This window comes from Penicillium samsonianum, assembly GCF_028829775.1.
Source record: "Penicillium samsonianum strain IBT 33392 chromosome Unknown utg000007l_segment0_segment0, whole genome shotgun sequence".
In the NCBI taxonomy this organism is placed as follows: Eukaryota; Fungi; Ascomycota; class Eurotiomycetes; order Eurotiales; family Aspergillaceae; genus Penicillium; species Penicillium samsonianum.
In genome coordinates, this window is record NW_026643265.1 from 5424579 (window position 1) to 5442040 (window position 17462).

At 47.9% G+C, this 17462-nt stretch overlaps 4 protein-coding genes across 4 annotated transcripts; 2 read left to right on the forward strand and 2 right to left on the reverse strand.

Moving 5' to 3' along the window:
* Positions 1-1534: 1534 nt before the first annotated feature.
* On the reverse strand, positions 1535-5639 carry N7471_012950 (ATPase P-type K/Mg/Cd/Cu/Zn/Na/Ca/Na/H-transporter; the record flags this gene model as incomplete). The annotated part of the gene is made up of 5 exons (XM_057285669.1): positions 1535-2333; positions 2403-3831; positions 3894-4039; positions 4097-4527; positions 4578-5639. 5 exons carry the CDS (start codon positions 5637-5639, stop codon positions 1535-1537), a joined length of 3867 nt encoding a protein of 1288 aa, XP_057131935.1.
* A 2856-nt stretch (positions 5640-8495) lies between these two features.
* On the forward strand, positions 8496-13557 carry fphA (putative sensor histidine kinase/response regulator; the record flags this gene model as incomplete). Its single annotated transcript, XM_057285670.1, has 3 exons — positions 8496-10812; positions 10887-12517; positions 12570-13557. The coding sequence occupies 3 exons, from the start codon at positions 8496-8498 to the stop codon at positions 12879-12881; spliced, it is 4260 nt and encodes a 1419-aa protein (XP_057131936.1). The 3' UTR covers positions 12882-13557.
* A 713-nt stretch (positions 13558-14270) lies between these two features.
* On the reverse strand, positions 14271-14767 carry N7471_012952 (uncharacterized protein; the record flags this gene model as incomplete). Its single annotated transcript, XM_057285671.1, is given in 2 exon segments — positions 14271-14634; positions 14646-14767. The coding sequence occupies 2 exon segments, from the start codon at positions 14765-14767 to the stop codon at positions 14271-14273; spliced, it is 486 nt and encodes a 161-aa protein (XP_057131937.1).
* Positions 14768-15618: 851 nt separating this feature from the next.
* On the forward strand, positions 15619-17400 carry N7471_012953 (cytochrome P450; the record flags this gene model as incomplete). The annotated part of the gene is made up of 6 exons (XM_057285672.1): positions 15619-15678; positions 15735-15876; positions 15978-16375; positions 16414-17030; positions 17079-17155; positions 17222-17400. The coding sequence occupies 6 exons, from the start codon at positions 15619-15621 to the stop codon at positions 17398-17400; spliced, it is 1473 nt and encodes a 490-aa protein (XP_057131938.1).
* Between the last annotated feature and the right edge of the window lie 62 nt (positions 17401-17462).

A 17462-nucleotide genomic window follows, 5' to 3' on the forward strand; every position in this document is an offset into this window, starting at 1 on the left:
CAGAAAGTAGTTCGGGGGCTAGCGTTAGGGCCTCAAAGAAAGCACCTGATCAGAAATAAGGTGAGAGCCTAAGAAAGTAGCGAGGGGCGAGGGAAAGTCGCGAAGAGGTGATAATAAGTCATATAGGGAAAAGGGGGTGGCGGAGCTCAGGAGCTCGGTGATCCGAATTAATAGCAAAAATGCTTCACCTACAGAGACCAGGGAGGAGGAGGGCGAAAAAGAAAATGTGAGATGCTGGGTTGGGGAGGACGACAGGGTACTATATACCACGACGCACGGCGAGGTGTAAGGACATATGACGCTAACTTGAATTGATAAAACAAAATCGAAAGCAGCCTTTATCGAGTCATCCGATATGGTGTAATCCAGGGGGGCAGCGGAAAGACCACGGTTGGGCGTGGTGTTGTGGGAGATAATCGTGGTGATTCCGTATAGGCGGTTTTATAGATCTAATTAGGACTGAACACCATGATCCACTGCTGAGGTTGTATCAAGCATCGCACTTGTGGATCCCGCCTTGAACTAACACTAAAGTCGCTGTCTATTGGATACTAAGCTCTAGCCCCTCTATATGTCTTGGATGGCTCTTATCAATTCCCCTCAAGTCAAATAGGGATACTGACAAGTTTCCTCGGAGAATGAAGACGCCCCCACGTTGGACCTTTCTCCTTGTGGGTCGTGATGTCGCTTTACGGGCTTTTGCTCTGGCATCCTGCTCTTGTTTTAGCTGGCTCATCTTTCTATCATATGTTCTGGGTCGATTAGAGGCCGATCCTGATGCAATATGGGGGCTGGGCAGTCGAAAAAACCAGGACGAGGCTGTCCTATATTACTAGCTCTTTATGGATCAGAGTGGATGTACGTGGAGACCAGGCATCAAAAAATCAGAAAATCAGTAAATATCTTACTGAAAAGCTCGAGGTGAAAGTCCCGAGGTCGGTTCTAGATATTACCCATGCACTTCCTGCTTAGGTATTTTACCAGCGAGAATGCCAGGAAAGAATGCTTCTCAATTCCATGAACATTTCAACCCTTTGAATTTCCGAGAAACCAGTAGAACCGTTCAATACTAAACTAATCACTAGATTCTAAGAATCTACCCCGGAGACTGTCTAAATACTACCATAGGGTTATACTATATTTACTGTCGATTATCAATATAGCCAGATGTGGACTTTAATATAACAGCCTGGGTAAAACCTTACGACCGCTCTATTTTATAAAATGGAGTACTTTTGATGTATAATACGGTGGACGGGGACGAAGCGGACGCGCTAGCTTTCGTGGGCTTCAAGGCCAAATTTAGGCTGTCGAAGAGGTAATCACCTTGTACTGAACCTATAAAACCTGCTATCAATGAACGACATAAAGTGAACGACTCAGTTGGCGTACTTCAGGCCTTTTCAACATTGACGAAAAAGCCATTTGATTACCGATTATAGTGGAACAGACGATTCACGTTTAGTGCACATATCAATGCTCACGACATAAAACATATAAAACGCTTTTGGGGCCACATCAATGCCCCAGAAAATTAGGGGGAAGTCGTGATTGTAATTGTAGGTACCGAAATCTGCGGTGGCACCTGATGCTGTTCAGGAATATCCTGTTGCCTCTGCTTCATCGAACTCGGCCCTTCCTTATCCCTAGCTTCAGAATTTGTTGGCCCCTGGACAGAAGAATCACTACTATGGTTTGAGAATTGCCGAGAGAAAACCCAGAGGGTGAACCTGGGGACAGGCCGGAAGCAAGCTTTGAAGCCTTTACCAAGGAGCCGGAAGACCTTGACAAATGGACGCAACGCGATGGAAAAACTGCCGACGATAGCATTGAAAACGAAGGCAAAATGGTGATCGGGGATCATGCGTAGAATCATAGCCCACGGCATACAAACCGCAGCACAGATGAGACAAACCGCCCATAAAACCCCATTGAGACGAGTCACGCGAAATGCCTGACCGCCAATGAATACTATCATTATTTGACCACTAATAATGACGGCGTTAATGCCCAGGAACCAATAATTTTGAAACATGCCCTCGAAGACATTGAACCTGTTGTCGAGGCGGCGACAATTAAACTCATTGAAAATTTGCATCCAGACGAATGTGTTGAAAACAACGGTGGAAAGTTGTTTGGTCCGAAGCTCTGGGTCGTTGCTTTCAAGTTGTGGGTTCAAAAGTTGGTCCCCAGCGAAGTAGAGCATAAAGATCACAGTGAGTTTGTAGACTGTTTGTCCAAAGATCATCTTCCACATATTCATGGTGAAGAGTGGGGCACTCTTAGGTACGGGTTTTCGATCTAGGATCTCAGCCGTCGGGCCGTCGGTGGCTCTGGGTTCCATCAAGCGTCAGCAAAATAGCATACCTAGGCACAAGCGGTAGGAAAGGGCTGCTGCTTACAGTGCTAGCGCGGCAAAAGTATCCATTATAAGGTTCACCCAGAGCAGCTGCACAGCATTTAACACGGGATTGTTCGAATCGCTATAGATGGACGACACAAATGTCAGAATGACGGCCGTGATATTAACCGTGATTTGGAACTGAAGGAACTTAGCGACGGCGTCATTTACCGTCCGTCCCCAGGCGATCGCCGTAACGATAGATCGGAAGTTATCGTCTAGGAGGATGATTGAACTAGCCTCTTTGGCTACCTCAGTACCGGTAATACCCATAGAAAAACCGATATCCGCGGTTCGTAAAGCAGGCCCGTCATTTGTGCCGTCGCCCGTCACAGCGACTGTTTCACCAAGGTTCTTAAGCCGCTCTACTAAGATACGCTTATCTTCTGGCGAAGAGCGTGCCAACACCTGTAGGCGGGGAATCACGCGGTCTAATTCCTCATCCGGCAAGTGTCGGAATTCATGACCTTCCATAACTAACCCATCTTCAGTCTTAATACCACAAGACGACGCAATCGCAATAGCAGTTGCAAGATTGTCCCCAGTAACCATCTTGACTTGAACTCCTGCGGAATAACATTTGCGAATCGCCGGAGGAACCTCAGGCCGAAGGGGATCCTGAATGCCGACGACCCCGACCCAGGTCATGTCTTGGAAGACCTCGTCAAAATCGACTAAACACGGCTCATCTTCCAGCTTTTTAGCCCATAATGGAGGCCAGGTCATAAAGTCCTTGTACACAATTCCAATTGTTCGAAGGGACCCTCTAGCGAATTGGTCAATGGTCTCAAGGATTTTATCTCGGTCGTCTTTTAAGAGAAATTCCGTGTGAAGTCTCTCCTTGGAAGTAGTTATATCTATAATCTGCGTGGAACACGCAGCGATCATAAGCTCGGAAGCCCCTTTAACAAGGAGACGGCATTCTTCACTAGGCAGGCGGTAAACAATACCCATGCATTTCCGCGCCGAATCGAATGGAAAGAGCTGGACGGTCTCGGCGGATGCACGCTCTAGGGTAAGGTCCATACCCAAATAATCATGGGCTAACTGAAGCAACGCAACTTCAGTCTTACTCCCAATAAAGTCTTTTTGGCTATTGATCCCTTCCTCAAAAGCGGTAGAGTTCAAGGCAACGCTCTTAACAATAAGATCTCGCACAGGAGCTGTAATCTGCTGGAAACTCCCTGAGATACTAACCGAGCTAGGTCGAGCTTCGCCCTCTGATAGCCTGCTGAAGCTTTGATTCGAACCCCAGATGCCGGCGACGACGGTCATTTTATTTTGTGTTAAGGTCCCTGTCTTATCCGAGCATATTACCGTGGCATTTCCCATTGTCTCACAGGCCCGTAGAACGCGAACCAGGTTATTCTGCTTGACCATACGAGTCGTAGCAAAGGCTAGAGCAAGTGTGACTGCGAGAGGAAGGCCCTCTAGTGAATGATTAATATATCAACAATAAAGGAATAATTAAAGTGTGTTAATAACTACTTACCTGGGACGGCGACAACAATAACAGTCACAGCCACAATTAAAATATCCACAAAATGCTGGCCCTTAACAGCAGCGCTCTGGTCAGGATGATTTGGAAGATCGGCGACAAATTGAAATAACAAGACGAGGAAGAGAATGGCGGCTGCACTATAGTATATTGTTAACACTTCTAGGTATTTTATATCTAGGAGGTGAAATCCTTACGCCGATCCTAAGTACCCGATCCAATTAGCAAGATGACCCAATTTCACTTGAAGCGGTGTAGGATCGTTGGAAGTCTGCAGCGATAGTATGAGTCGGCCATATGTGGAAAACGGTCCAACACTAGTAACAAGATAGGTGCCCACGCTTTCGAGAATCTTGCTACCGGAAATCATGAACGGGTCAAGCTTCTTATTTGCGTGGCCTTCAACAATCTGCTGCCAGACTTCATAGCCATTCGTCTTCTTTATATGATCTGACTCGCCAGTCACTGATGACTCGTCGCATTTCATACCATAACCTGAGATCAAAATACCATCAGCGGGTATAGAGTCACCAGGCTCTAGGTGGAGCACGTCGCCCACCATGATATTGTAAACAGATATCATTGTCGACTTGCCTGAGCGAATAGCTTTGACATCGCGGTCATTGTTCTTACACAAGGTTAGAAAAACAATACAATCAGAAATCATACAACACTTACTCGCTTGTTAAGTTTGGCAAACTGTTTCTCTTTTTGCCAGTCATTAGCAGCGGTAACGACGGTGACAATCAGAATCGCCACGCAGATAGCCACCCCCTCCACCCACTCCACGCCTGTGCCGCCATCCACCGATTCGTATATCCCCAAAGACAGTGAAACGATAGCGGCAATCGTCAACAAAATAATGATCTTATCATTATAGGCGATCCAAAACAGCTTCAATAACCCGACTGACTTTCGAGCCGGTAGCTTGTTCTCAGAAAAAGTACGGATGCGGTCCTCGAATTTCAAATGATCGTTGGTATTTACAGGTACTGCTGGATCCGGGTTGGCTTCCAGTCGCGATTTAGCGATATAGGGTGTCTTGTCGTACAGGTGTGACGTCGCCTGCTGAAAATCTACAAAGCCATCCAGTCGGCCCTCGTCGACGGATAGACCTGCATTGAGGTCCGTTCGTAGGCCTTTTTGCAACCCTTGCAAGCCACCGAGTGCAAAGAAGGCTGCGAGGGACTTAGGGTTTTGCATTTTGTTCAACTGTCCAGGCGAGAAGGCGAATCGATTTTCGTTAACATGGAAATCGGCGTCATCGCGAGGATTGGGTACCAGTGCTTCCGACAGCGACACGTCGTCATAATCAAATTTGACAGTGTGATCCGAATATATATCCGACAGAGTTCTGGAGCGGACCACCGTGGCCTCAGTGGCCTCAGTGGATGCGATCGATTGCGAACGCGGACCCAAGGGATCCTCATCAATCGACTGCGAAGGCCGATGCAAGGCTTGAGAGACCAACGGTAGTGCTGCATCTGAATCTTTTCTTGCATTATTTGGCGAGTGAGAAGAAAACGGGCTATTGCTCCGATCAATTGGCCCTGGACATGCTGAAGACGTTGCGGCGGATGAAACCGATAGAGACGACCGCTGGGAGTGCGATGTTACTAGAAAAGTGTTTCCCGATCCACTTTTGGGCCTGGTAACATTTTCATCAAAAGGATTTGTCACCAGCAATGAGACCGGGGTTGAGGGGTGCTGATCCAAATCAATACGAGAAGAAGCAGCCATATGCGCGTTATGCATGGACTTGTTTCGTCAGTAAGTTGATCATTGGGAATGATTCATCTTTCATGAGATGGAACTGTTTCAGAGGTCAGGGCATTGGCTAATTATGCTTTTCCCAAAAGGGGGCTGTGTAGTGGTGCCCAGAAAGCTTTGAGGAATGGGAAGGTGGTCATCCATGGGCAACCGTGCAAGGGTTCGCAGGCAAGCAAGGATGCCAAGAAATACTAGAGCCATTTTTCCAAGAAAATATTGAATGACAAGATGGCGCATGTGCTGAGTGTAATGCTGAACATGAGAAACTCAAGAACTCTATCCAGGATATTTCCCTCGCATTTACCGGATTGCGTAGAAGTAACACACCTTCGATGAACAGCAAACCTACAATACCGATGAAAGCAGAATTTTTCTACGTATTCCAAGAGGTAGGAGGCGAAGGCAAGATCTTGTCAAATTGGGCAAAAATTAAGAGTGACGTGAGCTTCTATAAAGCCACACTGGTCAGCTTGGGGGCTTGGTGCGGAGGTCTTGTACCTTTCTCTCTGGAGCTAGCTGTATTCAGGGGACTCTGTCTCAGTATGTCAGATCCTATCGACACAAGGACATTAAACTGCCTACACGATGCCAACCTAGATGTGATCGGGTTTGGGCTTACCGCCGTATTTATGGGTGGCGAAGAACTTCGACTGCGCCTCTATCTAGAGCCCCAATTACCTTGCAATCTCGAGACGCCCGATACACTTTATATTGTTATAGGCTAAGGGGACTGCAATTATGCACTTTATGTTCTCCCAAGAAATGGGAGGTGAGTCCGATGTGTCAATTGCGTCATAGGTTCTGGGCTCTAGTTCATGCGACGCAGGTGCTGGAGAAAGTGAAGGCGTCATGAACCACCAATAAATTTGCCATATCATTTTCTATCCGCGGTAGTGACGTTCAGTACAACGTACATTGTAACGGCACATTCAGCCTAATGATTTTCTACTCTCGTCTACCTAGGAGGTTCAGTGCGGCGTTCGCTCCGGCCTGAAGGATACTTACCTAGGCTTTCCCCTGGGCGGCTAGTATCGAGAAGGTACCGCTCAGGTGAGAAATGGCTGAGCGCTAGCTCAGCGTCGCGCGACCTAAATTAATGAAGGTCAGTATATGGGTATGAACCGACCGCAAATCAAACGATAGAGTGATCTAAGATATTGTTTCATAATCCTTGGAGGTCAGCGTGTTATCTCTGACTCTCGGTCTCTGGGTATCTGCATCCAAGTTCTCCACTCTACATATCGCATAAATTGTTTCTCGTAATATGCAGGCCATGAATAAAACAACATACAGGATTGAGAGATAGTGCATATTTAATTGGTAGTAGCAGCATGATTAGGCTGGTCGGGTACAGGGCGGTTATGCAGCCAGGATCACAAAAGTGGTTCAAACAGGTACCTGGGCGTTTAAAATATTCCTTAATACAAACAAAATTTGCTTATATTGCCATAGTTTCCAATACCTGACACTTAACATCCGATATGGTGTGAATGGGTGACGCAATGAGAACATCACGGTTCGACGTGCACTTTAGAGCAAGAAACCGTGCTGCTTCCACGCTGATCTTTCAAAAATAAACTCGAACCCCTTTTGCTACTAGGACTGCGTGATCCCTTGCTCTAGGAAGATAGTAAATTGAGCATGCCTTCCTTCTTGAACGTGCTTAGGTTTCTCACGAGGCAGAAACATCCTATGTTCCAATTTTAGATGCAGTACGCTTCGCCGCTAATTAAAGATATCTCTACCAATGGTTCCAGGGCTAACCCGGACGCGGGCATACCTAGAACAAGTGCGTCGTCGGTGTCTGCATGTACCAAGCTCCTTTCTCCGACCATATAGTATCCTGTATAATGTTGCGCATCGATCTCTACCTAACCAGTTTAAGTATGCTATGTTACCTGCCAATTCTTTCAAACAAAAGAAGAGGTTAGAAAAAGGGGGTGGCGGAGCTGCGGAGCTTCATGATCCGGATCAATAGGAAAAATGGCTTAGCTGCAACGACCAGGGTGAAGGGGCGAAGAGAAGAAAACATCGAGGCTTTTTGGAGCAGAGGAGAGGAAAGAGACGATCAATGTATTAACATGCCGTATTGTGAAGGGTCATATTGTCAAAAGTCTCACTGAATCTCAACAAGATCCGATATGGTGTAGTGGCTAACATCGCCGTCTCTCACACGGCAGCCGGGGGTTCGATTCCCCCTATCGGAGTTTCATTCTTTTTTTGTCGTGACAGAAGTATTAAAAAACACAGGCAAAAGTCTTTCTTTGGTTGTCATAGAAAACACTCCGGTTTGATACGGATAGTCAAATCATGGAAGTATGAACATTCAAAATGTTCCATGTAATGCAACTTTGGAAAGGTACATACGGTGTGACGGATAAAATAATGATTAGGGCCCACATGCCAAGGATATTGACGATATGGTAAGGATGACTGAGGGAAGAATATCTGCTACCTAAGAAGCAGTCTGACATGCAGTAAACAATGAATCTGGACTTTGTCCATTTTTGCATATCCGAAGCAAATGGGTCAAGATATATACAAAAGTGGTCCTTGACTCCGCAATTGTAGGAGCTAACTAACCTACCTACATGTAGTTAGGTAGTAATTCAAAGGGGATAAAGCCGGCGGTGAGCCAGGCGGTCAAGCTTTCCTATGGGAAAATCCGAGGTGGCGTACTGTAATTGACGTACTATGCCCCGTAGAACCTTAAAACACCATCTTGTCGGGTCGTTTCGTTCTCCTATTCGGATTCGATCTCAGTAGCCCGCTGTCAAGCGGCCGTTCAGGCGCGCTACGTTCATTTCGATAGTCTAAGCAGTGAAGATGACCTCCCCTCATCCCAAGGACATCAGGCTGGGGTCCCCGCGCGAAAGGTCGAAGAGTGTTGTGTCTGCGAAACGGATAGAGCCAACAGAAACAGGACAAGGACAGCCAGAGACCAGAGATCGATCGCAGTCGATCGCAGAGGTTCGGCAGCCACCAAGCACTGGTTTTGACCCCGCCGACCGTGTGTTCCCTATTAGGTCGGTTGTTTCGGTCGATCCCACCGTTCCGCCCCAGTATTCGGGCTCAGTGCACTCCCGGGACACGACATCGCCAACCCGAGAAGGGGCGCGACAGTATCCATTCATCGACGAACGAACGTGGAACCAAGTGCACTCGCAGCTTTCTTCTGACCACCTTCATCACCCCGACCCCGAGCACGCCGAACCTACCATCCCCACCGACATTCCACGCCATGAGACATATGCTATAGATGACAAAACCGAACTTGCGACACATTCTTTGGTATCGGAGGTTGTTCAACACCCCGAAATTTACGCTAAACCTGCCCTAAGTGACAACGAGTCTGGAAGCGGGTCCACCGCGCCCCCATCATCCCATACCCAGCGCAGGAACGCTGAAGAGGATGCTTATGTTACTGCCCGCTTCAAACATGTTTTGACGGATAGTGGCCATGCTGTCATCACGGGACGAGAGGGAGAAGCATTTCAATACTGCGAGGACGAGCCGATTCGCATACCCGGGGCGATTCAGAGTTTTGGCTTAATGATTGCCCTTCGTGAAGAGTCCCCAAATCAACTTATAGTTCGCATTGTGAGCGAGAACTCGGCTGACTTCTTGGGTTATTCGCCCAAGCAACTGTTCGAGTTGAAAAACTTTTGTGATATTTTGAGCGAGGACCAGGCGGACACACTACTGGATCACGTTGACTTTGTTCGTGATGATGCACACGACCCATCAATCGACGGACCGGAGGTTTTCAATATGTCCATCCGCACAGCTGATGGAGAGCGCTGCAAATTCTGGTGCGCCACCCATGTCTCTCAGACGCAAAAGGATTTGATTATCTGCGAGTTCGAGCGTGAGGATGACGAAGTGAACCCGTTGAATGTTGAGGGCCTTGACACTCCGGCAGTCCCCACAGACACCCTAGGCATTGTTCCAACACCAGATCAACTCGCTGCGAGCACAATCAACATCAGCCAGCCTCTCCGCGTTCTCAGGAATGCCCGCCGCAGGAAGGGCGCGGCATCTTCGATGGAAGCTTTTAGTATCCTAACTCAGATACAAGAGCAGTTGGGGCGGACAAAGAATTTAGATCAGCTTCTTAATACAACTGCGGGATTGGTTAAGGAGCTTACCGGCTTTCACCGAGTCTTGATCTATCAATTCGATAGCAGCTGGAATGGCATGGTTGTTGCCGAGTTAGTTGATCCGAACACTACTATTGATCTCTACAAAGGTCTTCATTTCCCTGCATCCGATATCCCCGCGCAAGCCCGAGAACTATACAAAATCAACAAGGTCCGGCTCCTATACGATCGCGACCAAGTCACTTCTCGACTTGTGTGTCGGACCTTGGAGGATCTCGAATCGCCGTTGGACATGACTCACGCCTACCTTCGCGCGATGTCCCCAATTCACGTGAAATATTTGGCACACATGAAAGTCCGGTCTTCAATGTCAATAAGCGTCAACGCTTTCAACGATCTATGGGGGTTGATATCCTGCCATAGCTACGGAAAAGCCGGTATGCGCGTGTCATTTCCGATACGCAAAATGTGCCGGCTCCTCGGCGACACTGTATCTCGAAACATAGAGCGGCTTTCATATGCCTCTCGCCTTCAGGCCCGAAAACTCATCAACACTGTCCCAACCGAGGCCAACCCATCAGGCTACATCATTGCATCCTCGGATGATCTGCTACAACTATTTGATGCAGATTATGGTGTTTTGTCGATTCGCAATGAAACAAAGATTCTTGGTGACAACAATAACTCCCAGGAGTTACTTGCATTGCTAGAGTTCCTTCGCGTACGCCATTTGGATTCAGTGCTTGCCTCGCACGATATCGTCAAGGATTTCCCTGATTTGCACTACGCTCCGGGATTGAAGGCAATCTCTGGTCTACTATATGTCCCGCTCTCTACTGGAGGTAGTGACTTTATCGCATTCTTTCGCCGTGGACAGCTCACAGAGATCAAGTGGGCTGGTAACCCTTACGAAATTGAAAAGCGAAAGCAAACCGCGGGATATCTAGAACCCCGCGAAAGTTTTACAGCGTGGCGGGAGACAGTTCTATCGCAAAGTAGAGAGTGGACAGAGACGGACGTGGAGACGGCGGCGGTCTTATGCTGTAAGCTCTCCCCTTGGAACATCCTGAATGGTTTATCTCGATTGTTTGAAAGCTAACATACCTTGCTTGAACAGTGGTTTACGGTAAATTTATCAAAGTTTGGAGGCAGAAGGAGGCCGCTATGCAGAACTCGCAACTCACTCGACTACTTCTGGCCAATTCTGCACACGAAGTTCGGACCCCTTTAAATGCCATCGTTAACTATTTAGAGATTGCACTTGAGGGTGCTCTGGACGATGAAACCAGAGAGAGTTTGACCAAATCTCATTCGGCTTCCAAGTCACTAATTTACGTGATCAACGATCTCCTTGACTTGACAAATACCGAAAAAGGCCAGGACCTCATTAAAGATGAGACCTTCGACCTTGAATCAACATTTAGAGAAGCGGCTGATATGCTCTCTGGCGACGCTAAGCGGAAGAATATCTCATACACTGTTTTAGTACATCCGGGTATTCCCTCCTCAGTTCTCGGCGACCAGCGTCGTGTGCGGCAAGTTCTTTCGAACGTGATTTCAAATGCCATTCAACACACCAAATCCGGTGCGGTCACGATAGAAATGTGGCGCTCTACCAGCCAAACCATTATAGGCCATGTGGGAGTGGAGATGATGGTTGTTGATACAGGGGTGGGCATATCGCACGACAAATTGGAGATGCTCTTTCATGAACTCGAACAAGTGTCGACTGATGATACCTACTACCCCGAAGGAGAAGAGAACACGCAGAACACACCGAAAAAACGTGTATTGGGTCTTGGGCTTGCTCTTGTAGCAAGGATCGTCCATAACATGCATGGTCAGCTCGGTGTCAAATCAGAAGAAGGAAAGGGCAGTCGTTTCAAGATTATATTGCACTTCCGATTGCCAGAGGGAACAACCGTGGACGGAGATGCAGATGTAATTTCTCCTACGAGCGTCGTCGTTCCTGCGACGCCTATGCTTTCAGACAAGGAGTTTACACTGGTTTCCGGAGCACATGAGTCTCGTGATGCCAGACGACGAAGTTCCGAAAGCCTTCGCAGTGGTGCCAGTTCCCGCAGTGGACAAAGTGGGCGCAGTGGGAGAAGTCACGCTGATCGACTTATCAGTGCCATGCAAGAACACCCCCTCAAGAGAAGCACTAGCCAAGATTTGGATCAGAGACGGCTGAACCTTTCGTCGAGTCCTGCCAGCGTCAGCAGCAATAATGTGCATCCTCCTCTTGTATCACCGTCCGCTGTAAATCGATCATTGACCACGCAGGATCCGCATTCAAGCCTGTCTTCTGTCACGCATACCCCGCCGCCCACGTTACAGCCACTTGTCACTCCCCCTCCCCCAGGTCTGGAGAATATTACGGACTCGGGAGTGCCGATGGGTGCTCTGCGAGTGTCACAACGTTTCGCCAGTCTCAGATCACCACAAATCGAGCATACCAAAGAAGATAACTCATACTTCCCGAGAGTTTCATCAATAGCAGAAACATCACAAGCTCCCTCTTCTGGGCCAGCATCCTCTGCCCCACCAACCACCGTACCTTCAACAACAGACTATGACCCACTCAATGTTCTTGTTGCCGAGGACGATCCAATTAACAGCAAGATCATACAAAAGCGGTTGACCAAACTTGGCCACACCGTTGAATTGACTAGTAATGGTGAAACCTGCACAATTGCTTTTGCCTCTGCCACCAAATCCTTTGATGTGGTGTTGATGGATATTCAAGTATGTTGGAAATGCTCCTTTCATCCTCTTCACTCTCACTAACCTTCCTCAGATGCCGATCCTCGATGGAATGAGAGCCACCCGGGCGATTCGCGAGTTTGAATCCAAGACACCCAAGGAAGCTCTCTCCGACAAAGCTATGCACAATGACCGAGTACCTATCTTTGCTGTCTCCGCATCATTAGTTGAAAAGGACCGTGACAGCTACGTCGATACTGGATTTGATGGTTGGGTTATGAAACCGATCAATTTCGCTCGTTTGAACGTTCTATTGAGCGGTCTCTGCGATCCGTCTGCCCGACAAGCAGCCACATACACTGCTAATGGGGAATGGGAAAACGGTGGATGGTTCGACACCAAGTAACGAATTTTGATTGTTGACAACCCAAGACAGCCATCCTTGCCTGCCCGGGTATTCTGTCTCCATTCACACCTGTCATGCCATGCTCTTGCACCCTACCCTCCATTCTACACCTCTATTCTCCCCTTTTTTTGGTTACACTTGACCTGTACTCATTCAAAAGGGAAGGTCCACACGCAAGACACTACCATGGCAATCCCTCTTTGGTCACATTCCATCTTGGTTCGAGCCTTTTGTCCCGCAGACAAATTTCTTGGATGATTCTGATGTATTTGATGACTTTCTTCTGTCTACGTGACATGTGTTTATGTCTCTGCATATACAGGCCCCGGTATACGAAACTGGCCTGTGGGATTTGCTCTCGGCGTTCCTTGTGACTTTTTATCAGGAAAATATACGGATACCCTATACATTTCACATGCATGTTTGTATTTATTTTCATGTTTTTTTTTTCCATTTTCTTCTCTTCGCTTTTCTTCCTATGTACAGTTCATTTCAACGTCGTGACCACATGTCATCGAAGGGCCAGTTGAGTTGTCTCGCCATGGGGGTAAAAAGCTGTCGCCAATCCCAAAAGTACATACCCAGTCTCAGTTCTGTCTGTGTCAAATCCTCCGGCAACGCCCAAAGAACATGGAAAGTTGTTTGTTTTCAATCCCAAATGAACAGAAGAAAGTGACTCGAATTGGACATCATATAAAGCGCTTGCTAGGCATCCATGGATGATCGGAGGCACGTTTTAATCACTCAAGATCCAGCCTACTCAATTCCCCCATCTGCTACCGTATCATCGGCCACCTTTGCCGTCAGAGTGCCGATGCTCATACGGGAGTCCAAAAGATTACTATACTTATCTTGAATCCAAGAGCCTGCTGAGATGGTCGACCTCATTGACCAAGCCAAACTAGGGTGCCGTAGCGGGTAGCCCCAGTCGGTGACGGTAGCGAGCAATGAATTTATTGGCTGCAGTGTACGCGCATTGGGTCACAAAGCTGAGCACCAAGAGGATGGAGATAGTCATCACTAAGAAGTCCAGTTGACAGACTCTCTGTGGTTTCGTGCAAATTCCATGTACCGCGGACTTCGGTGGTCAGTCCATCGCATTAGCCCCCCCAGCGATATTTTGTCGAATGTGATATCCTGATATGACATGGTACAGTGGATAATGCCCTTCACTGGCATAATGGTGGATTCTTGTTCAATGGCACACACGACCTGCTCCCAGCTACCAAGGTCACAAGCTTGTGGGAAGAGGCATGCGCCGTGCTTGGCCAATACCTCGACACGCGCCTGAGCTCTGGGGCACTGGTGCCGCGACTGGATAGTACTACTAACTCTCGAGCACCTCGGTCGCACATCCACTGTTTGATGGACAAACCCAAGCCTCTGAGCCTACCAGTGATGACATAGCATCCCTCCAGGTGAAGTACGAATGTCCATCCGCACGAGTAAGTCGTGATTTTGGAAACTCAATCTCAGCTTGCCGATGCGCGTGCCCTTGGAGAACTCGAGAAGCGTTTGATCTAGCTGAGAGATTTCCGACAGGGTCACAGGGTGGATAGGGCTAACGCGACTAGCACGGTAGTGATCATCTATAACTTGCATAAGCTGCAAGCCTAGCTCTGGGTCATGGTCGACCAAACAGGCGAGGTCGATGATTCTAGCGTCATTGACGCCCAGCCGACCGATGTCTATCAGATGACCAAGGGGCGCCAGTGCCTTGATATTCTCGTAGAGTAGGTCGCTCTGCGCGGTACTAAGAATTACGCTGTGGTAGTGACGGCCCGCGCCAGATCGGCAAGGTCGCGCGCTGCGAATACATGCGAGCGCGGCATACCAATTTCAATCAAAAAGCGCGTCTTTTCTGGCGAACCGGGAATGGCAAACATGTGGGCTCCTTTAGCACGCGCCAGTTGAATGCCATCGAGACCCCCGCCGCCGGATGCGGACTCTTAGGAAATGAAAAGGTTCACCATCCCTGTCATGGAAATGGCACCTATTCGAAATGCTACCTCGATTTCTTGCATCTCACATACAACGCCTAGTTAGAGGGCTGGTAGATCGGCTTTTGACGGATTTTGTCGGAGTCCGTCGGAGTATGGAATCAATCTAACGGGTACAACATATTGACAGAGGTTGCAGAGGGCCTAGTGGTAGACCTGGTAATACCACCTAATACATATATACAATTATACAATTATTTTTAGGCTAAACTGGCCAGATGAATTCATCATCATATTACTGACACCTTCGTATATGTCAGGCTCTGTGAACGGTTCCAATATAAATGGAATGTACCTGCATGATGTTTGTTACAGTCTCGACAGCCTGAACTGAATTGTTGCTCTGAAAAACGATTGCGTCGATTTTGACATGTGCCGGCACCAATATCGTTTAAAGAGCTGAAGAATTTCCGCTTGTTGGCGGACGCCATCACACGTCCTAGATTAGGCGCACACCAGAACGAGTTTCCAACATCGATGTTTTTATTTTGGTATATCAATAGTGGTGCATCCCCCATGCCGATCACTTCCCTCGGTGAATCTTCGAACAAGCCCCGAACGCCGCTGTGCTACGAGATTTGTCGGACTTCGGGCAACGAAGAACCGGCAGAGTGATCTCAATGTGCGTGTAACAAGGTAGGCTATCCCCCAGGATTGCATTGTTTGGATATAAAAACAGTGCTGACCCAGCAATAAGAAGAGACAGACCTATGTTCAATACACAGCAAATCACGACGATGGAGTCTATCAGCCATCTTTTTACGATTTTAGGGTGCTTTCTTGGAGTATTGTGTCTCGTAAGATTGTTGCTTATTGAAGAATATTTGCGCTCTCAAGGCTGACTTCAGTGTAGCACTTCATTTATGCCCGTCTCTCTAGTCCGCTCGCGCGGATTCCAGGCCCGGAGATCTCTAAATGGACCGATCTTGTTTACATACGTTATTGGTTCGCTGGGAAGGTCCCATACTATGTTCATGAACTGCACGAGAAATATGGTAAGAACCTTAATAATCCGAGGATATAAAATCCATCGAATGAGTCTTCCATCCTGTCAAGGTTACCCGTAGGATAGAGTGCTGACATGTGCAATATAAAGGTCCCATCGTTCGAACCGGCCCTAATAGAGTCGATATTTGCGACGTCGATGCGGTGAAAAAAATACACAAAACTAACTCACGTTTCCTCAAGTCGTCTTGGTATCGCACGCTCCTGCCAAACGGCATGGAAAACGTCTTCTCGACCACCGATCTGCATTTCCATTCTACCCGCCGCCGTCTACTAGCATCGCCAATCTCCGACACCTCCCTGCATCAGCATGAAGATTTGATTACAGGCCGGGTGAAAATGGCCATCTTGAGAATGGCAGAGGAGACACAGACCCGTGGTGCCACCGACGTATTTAAGTGGTGGCTGTTCATGGCGACCGACATTATTGGCGAACTTAGCTTTGGCGAATCGTTCCGGATGCTAGAAGCTGGCGAGGCAAGTATGAAAGTGGGAAAATAAAAGTGAATTCTAACACCCCACGATAGAAAACTCAATACTCCTTAGATCTAGAACGGGTCTCAACCCTCCAACCGATTCGAACCACATTCCCCAACCTAGTCCACTTGTGCAAATATCTGCCTTTACCAGTATTCAAGCGCACCATAGCAACCGGGAAGCGAATGGGCGTGTATGCAAGCCAGTCTATCGACCGATACAATAAAATGATCACCGAAAATCCCTCCAACCCGAAGAAGACACTATTTACCAAGCTATTTGACACCGAGAAGGGCGGCCTTACTCATGAAGAGATCAAGAAAGAGGCTCAAGGGTACATCGTTGCAGGAAGTGATACCACTGCGGTTACTTTGACCTACCTTACCTATGCTGTCTGTGAAAACAGACTAATTCGAGACAGGCTGGTCGCCGAGGTGGCAGCATTGTCCGAGCCGATCCATGACAATGACCTTCGGAATTTGCCTTATCTAAACATGGTTATCAGCGAGACCCTTCGTCTTCACACGGCTGTTCCTTTTGGTCTCCCTCGTGCTGTACCTTCGGAAGGGGCCAATTTCAATGGATACTTCCTTCCGAGTGGATCGACGGTGTCGACTCAGTCTTATAGTCTGCACCGGGACCCTACAATCTTCCCCGACCCATATACGTAAGAAGAGATTCCTCCATGCAAAGAAATAACACTAACAGAATACAGGTTCAACCCCGAGAGATGGGAGCATCCGACCAAGGAAATGAAGGATATTTCCATTCCATTTGGCGGTGGATCGCGCAGTAAGTCAAAAAATAAGCTTGGATACCCTTGCGAACCTTATCGGCTTACACCATGAATGCATGTAGTCTGTATCGGATTGCACCTGGCCCGTATAGAACTTCGCTTAGGATCAGCCATGTTTTTCCGAGAATTCCCAAATGCTCAACGATCCGACAAAGAAGGAATGAGCGTAAAGGACATGGAAATGCAATCCTTCCTCTTGATGGCACCAAAGGGACACCGCTGTCTGATTGAAACGAAGTGAGCTACCTAGTAGTGCTATACAGTTGCCCAATGATATCATATATCATCTCCAAAGCAGCAAGT